This window comes from Petaurus breviceps, unplaced genomic scaffold (genome assembly GCF_028583685.1).
Source record: "Petaurus breviceps papuanus isolate PSGF00001 unplaced genomic scaffold, PetGlider_PUasm1.0 78, whole genome shotgun sequence".
Taxonomy (NCBI): Eukaryota; Metazoa; Chordata; class Mammalia; order Diprotodontia; family Petauridae; genus Petaurus; species Petaurus breviceps.
The window spans coordinates 9530601-9541224 of NW_027186502.1; the positions used below are offsets into that span (position 1 = coordinate 9530601).

The window sequence follows — 10624 nt, forward strand, 5'->3', positions numbered from 1 at the left end:
TAGCCTGAAGATACTAGTAAGAAACTGTACAAGTTGGAGGTAACCTCCAAAGGTTTTGGCCAGTATATCTGGCTTTTTAAAACTGTCATTGATAACAACTTTGTCCTTCTTTTCTCTTTTCCTGAAGGTGATACTTTCTGTCCTTTTGTGACATTTTCCTATATCTGCTTCATGGACTTTAATTCTATACTTTTTTGATTGACAATGATTAACACAAAAATCAGTCAAAACACTTACTGAGTATATACTTTGTACCTACCAGGCATTGTGCTAGGTTCTGGGGATATGAAAATAAAATATTCCTTGACCTCAAGTAGTTTATATTCTCTTGCAAGATAAAACATGATTACAAATAAGTATATGCAAAATAAAATAAAAATGATTGGGGGGGCAGAGTATTAGCATTTGAGGGGATTAACAACAGCTTCATGTAGAAGATATTACTCAGGCAGAAAGAAAGTGGTATTTTCAGAAGAAAGCACTAATTCTTTTGTTTATTCATTAGGAAGACTCTTCCTAAATTTCTGAAGAACATCATGAACACAAAGTTTCCAGAGAAATGGTAGTGATTCAGCACAACAGAAAAGCTGGTTGCATCAAAGTTTGTGCTAAAGCAAATCACTATATACTGAATTCTCTTTCCTTTGATTTCATGATCAGATTGGAGATAGGTTTCATTCAGGAAAGTGATATGTCCCACTAGGCTTCATGAAAAAAAACCCAACAACTTCACAAAGAAGGATTTAAGATGGTGCAGTCAGTGGATATGGTGGTAGGGGGGAAAGAATACTGACTCGAATCAGGGAACCAAAGTTGGTAACCAAAGTTCAAATCCTATCTCTAATGCCGATTACTTGTATAACCTTGGGAAAGTTATTTAATTGCCTACTTTATTTTTCTTATCTGGAAAATCATATTGAAAATGTCTGTATACCTGAAAATCTACTATTTTTATTGTTTCCCATTCCAACACTTCAGCATAATATAGTTTTAATAAAAAGTAGTAAATTTTTTTTTGGTAAGAGAGGACATATTGCCATTCAGAAAAGCCAATATCAAAGTCCATAAAGCTACCCTGGGACTTCGGTGAGTAAATGACAGGATTACAAAGTCAGTGTCAAAGTAGAAGTACAGAGATCAGACATATTGGCACAGTCCAAGGGTGGGAAACCTACTGCCTTGAGGTGACATGTGGCCCTCTAGGTCCTTATGTATGCTCTTTGACTGAATCCAAACCTCAGGATTCAGTCAAAAAGTCATACTTGAGGACCTACAGGGCCACATGTAGCCTCGAAATCAAAGGTTTCCCATCTCTGGCATAGTCTATGAGTTTCAAAATAGTTTATTGTCAAGATACACATACCTAAGTATTTACTTACTCTACTCTTTCAGTTCCTGAAATGTTTTCTCCCTTTCACCTGAGTATTTATAACATAAACTGGAGCAAAGAAACCATATCAACTATACTTTTCTTGAGGTTTTATATTTTAACATTTAACTAATTTGGCCATACCTTAGGTAAAATATATTCCATTAAGAGAGATTTTTAAAATTCTAGAAAATTTATTAAGATGAATAATTATTGGCTTTCAGGTCATGGGACCAACAAAATAGAGGACTAGCTATTTTCTTCAATCCTCATTACCATTCAAACCTCTCTAAAATGAGCATTATGTACAATTTCAGCTATCTTCATGGTCTGACGTAAAAAAAAACCTTAAGGTAACATCCTTAATACTTAACATGACACCTTAGCATTCCCTACTTATTGCCCTCTGTGCTCTGTTAGGATTTTGCAAACTGACCCACATGCGAAACAATCTGCTCCACTTGCTCCAAACACATTTGCTACCTTGTGATATGGAAAATGGGAAACATACCTTAGGAACAGTGTGACAAAAGAGAATGGAAGAACAGAGGGAGCTGAATTGTGGTGCCAACATGTATGTGGAATTCCACAACACCTGAGGAAAAAAGAGACTGCTGTACAATTGAGATCAGTTATGTCCACTTAGAAATTGAAACTACTGAAAAGTAAATTCCTTAGCATGGGAGGTGGCCAAGAAAGCTTTGAAGTATAGGCCCTAATGGAAATGAATATCAAAAAGGAAAGAGTCCAAAATTGAAAAATAGGAGAACATAAAAGGAGGATGAAATTCGCAAAGATATCAGTTAAAGGAACCTGAGAACTTTAAGTGAAAAAATTTCAGAAATATTTAGGGAAAGTAGCTAAACCAACAGGGAATAACCAATCCACGCCTGAAGAGGTAAAATAGTGTGGATTCCAAAGAGTGCATGGAATTATAGCAGGCTGTCCCTGAATGATTCAAGTAAGAAATTAGAATCACAAAAGCAGAATTTTGACCTAAAAATCACAAATAATCAATAGAATCAAAAAACCTTGAATCCACAAAGTGGCAAATCTTACTAAAGAAATGAAAGAGAAAACAACTCACCAGGAATCCAAACACATAGAAGAGAAAGAAAATCTAGGCAAATAGAACCAAAAAGCATCAATATTAAAAATAAAACATGATCTCTATACAAGCAAAATTTATCAATTGGTAAGACATAATTTAAGTAATATAGGTCTATCAGAAAACAATCCAAAAAGCCTGAACACCATCATGCAAAGAATAATGCATCAAATGACCCCTGGATTTCTGAACACAAAAACCTGTCAACTTAAAGAATCTACAGTTCATCTCCAGAAAAAAAAATACAGTGCTACAAACTACAAGACATATAGTAGTTAAACTTAACTACAATGATAAATAATGAATTCTAAAAGTGAACAGAAGAAAGACTGAATATAAAGTAAGGAAAATTCAAATCATACAAGATTATTCTATGCTCATCAGAAATTGCAGGAGGACATGGAGTAATGTGTTCCAACACATGAAGGACCTGAAGTTAAAATTCAAAGTGATATATCCTGTAAATCTGAACCTAATCACCAATCCAAATGAATAGAGTGAATGAATGTACAAATAAAGAGTATTTATTCAATAAAAGAGGCATTTGGAGAAAATTTTACCTAAGCAGATTACTTGCTTTGAAAAACACAGACAAGAGACATAAGAAAAGTTTTTTTAAAGAAGCATCAACTACCAGGAAAAGTACTAGTAATGTAATAAATCACCCTGAAAAAAATGAAATAAAAACCAGAAAGAAAAAAAAAACACATATGGACTTAATAAAAACAACATTATCTCCTTAGGATTAGTCCACTTAAAAAAATCTTTTTAAAATTATATAATGAGACAAGGGTAAATGCAGAAACCACATACAGGAAATCATGTGGAGCAAGAAGTCTGAAGCATGGATTAAATTTTATAACTTTCATCAAGTGAATCAATATAATGGAGTTTTTTTGTTTGTTTTATTTTTGTTTCGATATTGAACTAAAGTGCAGAATAGGATGATGCATAAAAATGAAAAGGTTGGAAAAATATAGAGGGGAATATGTGATGTACCTTAGTCAAATGAATGGTGAAAATGAAGGAAAAATAAATGATGTAATCTCTCTCTCTTAAAAAAAAAAAAAACAAAAAAGGAGACCTACAAGAGAACGTGTAAAGAAGCAAATGGAAGGATTGGAACAGGAGTAAGGAAAGGTTTGAAGTCTCAAATAAGTGGTAGAAGGAAGTCCCACTGAAAAATGTTCTGTTGCAGGTTGGGGGAGAAGATATCATATAGTGGACTGTATAATAACAGGCACAATCTATAAGGTTTTGGTGCTGAGAGAACATTACCTCTGAGACAATGCCTTCATAACAGTATCCTTTCAGAGAAGAAACAGAACTTTTGGGGATAACTGACACACAGAAGAATGGAAGAACAGACGGGGAGAAGACATTTTTTGACAAGTGGGGAAAAATGATCACGGGGAGAAAAAGACAGAAAAATGAACTGCACGATCAGGTAGATAAGAAACATTCAACCTTAATCAATACTTCTATTAAATTTATCTCCTGTAGAAATGTGTATTTCTTAGAGTGTGTACAACAACAACATTGAAAATTAAAAGAAGAGGGGAAGGTTTACAAAACAACAGAAACTGAATAAATGAGTATAAAAGACAAAGAATAAAGTTTATAATAGACAAAAAGGGGTGAGAGAGAGAGGAAATAATAACGTGATCGAGAGAAACAAAATGAAATAAAAAAACTAACAAGATAGATTGAAGAAGATAGAGGATGATGCATTAGCCAACTGATTGGAGCTGCACAGAACTTGGAGAAGTGGGGTGTGGAAGTTGAAGCCCTGATATCATCACAATTTTATCTATGGTCAGCCCTCTCCCTCAGGACTATGTCTGCTTTTGCACCATGTATCTTACATACTTCTTTATATGGATCTAGACGTACTATTTGTGCCCATCTGGCAGTGGAGCCTTCTGAACTCAGATTGCTCTGATAAGCCATAGTCAGACTGTGCACTGACCTCAACATAAGGATCCCAACATTCTGGTCCTATTCAGTTATGAAGGACAACAACTAATTGATAGACTTCTATGTATTTGGTCAATGTTCAAGATATGTTTTACTATTTAACTTTCTGTTATTCAATTCAGACCTGTATCTTTAAGACTGGATTAGAATGGATTGAATTCTGGGGCTACATTTGGGAGATCCTATTGACAGTGTGATGGCTCAATGAATAGAGTGCTGGACCTGGATTCAGAAAGATCTGAGTTCAATTCTGGCCTCAGACATGTACTTGCTGTGTGACCAGATGAAGTCATTTAACCTCAGTTTGCCTTGGCAATAGGTAGATGACTCAGTGTATAAAGTACTGGGCCTGGAGTGAGGAAGATCTAAGTTCAAATCTGGCCTCAGACACTTACTTGCTATGTTACTCTGGGCAAGTCATTTAATTTCTGTTTGGTTTAATCCATTGGAGAATGAAGTGGTAGACCATTCTAGTGTCTTTGCCAAGAAAACACCATACAAGGTCACAAATTTCTGGAGAAGACTGAAAAACTAAACAATAATGATAACAAAGTCAACATTGACTTGGACATTCATAGTAGAATATAAATTTCTTATTTTGCAACTATAATTCTTAGCTATTAAGCACAGTAAAATATTATATGTTAGTAGATATGATTCTCTACTTCCTTCATTATTTTAAAAGATTGAATATTCAAGAAACATAGAGACTACTCAGTTATATAGAAATACTCATAAAATATGAATTAGAATGTTTGCCAATTCACTTCATAATTACTTTTTCTTTGTTTCCTAAGGACTTATCAATATTCCTGCAGTAGCCTTTGGAATATTCTCTGGGGGACTAGTTATGAAAAAATTCAGGATCAGTGTGTTCGGAGCTTCAAAACTCTACCTGGGATCTTCATTCTTTGGCTACCTTCTAATGCTTTCCCTGTTTGCAATGGGCTGTGATAATTCTGATGTGGCTGGTCTAACTATCTCCTATCAAGGGTATGTTATGATGATTATATAAATTTATACGCAGGTGAGATTTTCATTGTTTGCTTATCATGCTCTGGGGGAAGTATATTGCATGTAGGACATAAGAAAGTTGCCAGTCTGTTATACCTATGACTTGTAGTCATTTAATCAGAAGATTTTAGAATGAATGGGACCTATAATAATCTAGTTTAACTCTCTCAATTCATAGATTATGAAACAGAGGCCTAGAGAGTTGAAATAATTTTCTACTGGGTCCCACATATGAATGCAAAAGCCATGACTAGAACCCAAATTTCCTTGACTTATTAAATACCTACTGTGTGTAAAATACAATACTTGGCAATGGAGAAGATACAAAGAATTAATAAGACACTGTCTTCAAAAAATTTACAGTCTAATTGGAGATAAATTTTATTGTAACTTTTATTTGCCACCTATGAATCTGAATATTTTGCTCAGATTTTTTTTAGTGTTTCTTTCAAAAAATATTTAATTCAAATTCATTCTGAGCCCTAGGGAATGTGCATTTTAAGAGCATAGGATTAACATTGTATATACTATATCTAGGTCTGAAAGGGACCTCAGAGACCATCTGGTTCAATTGCTTCAATTTTCAGGCAAGAAACAAAGGTGTGAGGAAGTTAAGTCAATTGCCCAAAGATACATAGTACAAGTCCTAGTCATTCCTTCTTTGACTGAGGTCCTGAAAGTATCCTACACTCCTGGAAAAGTAGGGTTTAGTTTAAACTATTCATTGATAATTAATACATGAGAATGATGAGAAATGTGTATACACATATACTTCTAAAATTGGAGGGGAGCCATGGGAGATTAGCATAAAAGCAATAGAAAGGTAGTAATGATATAGCATGGGGTGGAAAGGTTTTCCATCAAAGGAGGAAGGCACACCATTAAAAAACATTCTTGTGGAGGTGGATGATGTGTTTGTTTTAGGAAACTAGGGGGCTCATAATGAGTTTTGTCCATGAAGAATGGACACATCAAGAGAATAGTTTTTCCAAGTAAGATTTATGTTTCCCAGAAATTTGTCACAACTCAGGTGAGGGCAACTATAAGTCCATAAGTATAATCAATTCTCTGGATGGTCAGGGTGTGGGAAAAATGTAAAACCAGTGATGAGATGTATTGGACATAAGAGTGGTGTGAGCAGTGGTCATGTTAAGGGCATGGAGTAAAAGTGTACATTATGACTTGGGATACTGAATGATTCCCACCATGTCACTGCTTTTTTTATGAGTTAATGTCTCTAAAAATTAGTAATATCAAAAGTCCCCACAAACCAAAGAAAACACAAATAAAATAACAAATATACATGCAAGAGGGAGGTTGTAACGAGGACTAAACTATGTATCTTAACATGGAAATGAAATAGAAGAGGGAGCTTAAATTTGGTATTCCAGAAGTAGACTCCCTTTCATAAACAAAGCAATGAAATGCTACCTTGAAAAATAAGGATAGAAGTAAAAATCAATACAAAAAATAAATGGAGGAAAGGAAAATCTTAGTTATAATCTTAAATATGAATGAATTGATCAATTCAATAAATGGGAAAAAGGCAAAAGCACGGACAATAATTCAAAGTCCAACACTGCTACATAAAGAAAACACATTTTTAAAAGATCAATACAGAATGAAAATGCAGAGGAAAAGAATTTATGCTTTTAATGCAAGAGTTAGAATTATACAAATAAGGCAAAAGTTAAAATGAACAATTTGAGCAATAGGAAAATTTAAAAAATGTTACTGTAAACAATCAGTTAATTAATAAGAATTTATTAAGCACCTACTATGTGTGAGGGATTTTGTTGGGATGTAGGAATATAGAAATTAAAAATAAAATAATCTTTAACTTCAAGAAACTTACATCATATTGGAGAAACCAATGTGTACACATATAAATAGATATTAAAAACAGAAAATAAATAAGAAAAAAATACAAGAGAATGAATGGAAGAGAGGTAGTAGCAATTAGGGAGAGGAATCTGGTGAGCCCTTATATAGGAAGCAGTTCATGATTTGAGTTGAATGATACCTTATCACTATTAAATATATATGAACCAAATTACCTAGAATCTAAATTTTAACAAAGAAAATTTAATCTGTCAAAAATATATGGATAAATGAAATAAGTATAGAAGGCTTCAATGATCCTTTCTCAGAAATGAAAAAATCTAGCAGAAAGACAAACAAAAAGAAAAAGTAGAAGTGAACAGAGTTGAACTTTAGATTTGAAAGAGTTATGATACCTCCTTAATTGCAACATTGAAGAATATTCATATTTGTCAGCATCATGTTGCCTTTATAAAAGAAGACCATGTTGTAGGGTACAAAATATCAAATCTAGGCCAATCACACCTCCATCCTTTTCTCCATTATATAATGGGTAAAGTAAGGGAATAGGAAAGATAACATAAGATAAAGCCTCTTCCCCAAAATAACAAAGGAGGGGCAAAGTTAGTGCAATGAAGTTTCACCAAGAGTCTCATTCATATTTTTCAGATTGTCAATAGCCAGGTATAAAATTCTGTAGCTGGCTCCTCATTTCTTCCTTCTGTGGTGCTCACCTTAATACTTGATGGCATAGTTAAGCATATAGACTTACAGCAGCAGATTTGATTCCAATTTTCCCTGTTGTCTACCTGCCCATCTTTGATCCTCCAAACTTGCTTCTTTGCATTTCTCATTCCCTTGATTTTTTCTACCCACAACATACCACCTCCCTGAACAATTCAAAACATCACTCTGATTATATTGCCTGTAGATAAAGTCAGAAAAAAAGAATTTCAGGTCCATAATTCCACTGGCTCTTGTGTCCATTTAAATATATGAAAAAGCAGAAATGTTAAATCCATTCTTTACAAATTGTAAAAAAAAATGAAAATATAAATGAATACAGAGAAAACCATAAAGAAGAAATAGAATTAAATGCAAACTTAGTAACTATAAACTAAATAACAAAGGGGTCAAAGAGCAAAATCACTAGAGTAATTAACACCTTTGTGAAAGAGAATAATAATAAGACAGAATGTCAACGGTTTTGTGATACTGGTGAAGCAGTTTTCAGAGGACGAAAATGCATCTCTGAAAACATATAATAACAGAAAAAGAATGATAAGGTGTGCAGGTTATTAAAATTAGGTACTTAAATTCATAAACACAAAGTAAGTATAAAAGACATTTTACAATTAAGAAAAGGAAGGAAGCTAACATTTATTAAGTACCTACTATGAGTCATGCACTATGCTAAATGCTTTATAAATATTATCTCATTTGATTTTCACAACCCTGAGAGGTAGGTGCTTTTATCATCTCCATTTTATGGTTGAGAAAACTGAGACAGAAAGAGGTTAAGTGACTTGCCAGAGCCACACAGGTAGTAAATGTCTGAGGCTGGATTACTTACTCTTCCTGATTCCAGGTCCAGCACTCTCTCACTTACCACTAATCTGACTCTAATTCGAGAAGTAGATAAAATGGAAAATAAAGTTATTATTGAATTAATAAAAATTAAATCTGTTTCTTCAAAAAATAACAAAAATAATAAAATTTAGCTAATTTAATTAAAAACAGAGAGGAAATAAAAATAGCTTTCAGAGCTTATGCTACATATGTTGTCATACTGGGATCTCACTTGGAAAGAGATGATTATCTATAAATATTAGAAAAAGGTCAAGTTAAAAAGAACAACCTCTGAAAATGAAATTGAACAACTCTAAGGATAATCAAAGAAAAAAAATCCTTGGTTAAAACATAACTAGAAAGGAATTCTATTGGACATTCAAAGAACAATTTCTTAGCTCATTCTTTATTCGTTTATTGTTCTTTAGTTTTACTGATGAATTTTAAACACTTCCAACCATTGAAACTCCCATTGCAACAAAGAAAAAGAGCAAAATAAAACCTGCAGTGGCTTTCTTGAAAATGCTTGTCATGATTACTGCAAAATGAAATGACTAAATGTACTTTTAAGTAATGTTTCTTGTACCCTTGAATGCACAACAAAAGCAATTTTACTACTCCTTTTTGTCTCTCTTGAGAAAATCGATGAGCCATCATCTTATTGTCACAATTTCTTTTTGTCATGTAGTTTCATTTAGAGAAGAAATTTTACATTGATATGATTCATTTCCTGAGCAGAATGATGACTCATTGGTTGTTAGATAAAAATTTCACATTTGGATTTCTAACAGCTAAGTTAAAGTCCATAGATCATTTAAAAACTATGTGAGTGTAGCACCCTTCACCCTCTTTTCCACCACTGTGCCACCATCACTGCAGGACAAAAAAGTGTCATAGATTGGGCAGTGAGGTGGAACAGTGAATAAAGCAGTGACCCAAGAATCAGGAGGACCTAAGTTCAAATCCGGCCTCCGATACTTGACACACTTACTAGCTGTATGACCTTGGGCAAGTCACTTAACTCCAATTGGCTTGCCTCCCCCCTCCAAAAATGTATCATAGACAATTATTATTTATTATTTTTATTTTATTCATATAAAGGCATGGAGTACAAAAACTGCTGGTTTTCTAGGACTAGTTTTTCTTACAACAGGCCAAGTCTACTCCAGGAAAACCCTCTTTATTCTGCCTGTACCTGGAGTTTTTAGACTAAGTATTTGACATCCCTCTGCTGACAACATTAGAAGTAGGAAACTAATTAGAGGTGCCTGAGCAAGTCTTCCCTCCTCTTTTCCTCATAACTGAACAGTTAACTCATTTTGTGCAACTATGGCCATTCTTGTACCTACCTGGGAGAAATTATGAAAGTTAGGTATAAGCTGAGTGCCCCATCAGGAAATTGTTTTTTGATTAATCATCAGTTCCCTGTCCTCCCCCCTCCACTGTATCCTGGGCCATCACCAGTTCTCCTGATCTATATCTAGCCACTGGACCCAGATGACTCTGGAGGAGTCATGGGTCAGTAACTTTGCACAGCCTTCCCTCACTTAAATCCAGTTCGTTTGCATTTGTGTGTCATGGCATCACCTCTGTGATGTCATGTTCCTGTCAGAAAATGAAGGACAGACAACTACCTCTGCAAGCAGAAAAAAAGTTGCCCACTGGGAACCTAGACTTTCTCTCCCTCTCTGTCTCTCTCTGTCTCTCTCTGTCTCTCTCTCTGTCTCTCTCTGTCTCTCTCTGTCTCTCTCTGTCTCTCTCTCTCT

At 34.3% G+C, this 10624-nt stretch overlaps 1 protein-coding gene across 3 annotated transcripts in view; it reads left to right on the top strand.

The window, feature by feature from the left end:
* Positions 1-10624, top strand: part of SLCO1C1 (solute carrier organic anion transporter family member 1C1) — a 102011-nt gene that overhangs the window by 67127 nt on the left and 24260 nt on the right. For all 3 annotated transcript variants that reach the window (XM_069106193.1, XM_069106192.1, XM_069106194.1), the window contains one exon: positions 5252-5447. In XM_069106193.1, the coding sequence (XP_068962294.1) occupies positions 5252-5447 (196 nt within the window). The remainder of the gene's footprint in view (positions 1-5251; positions 5448-10624) is intronic.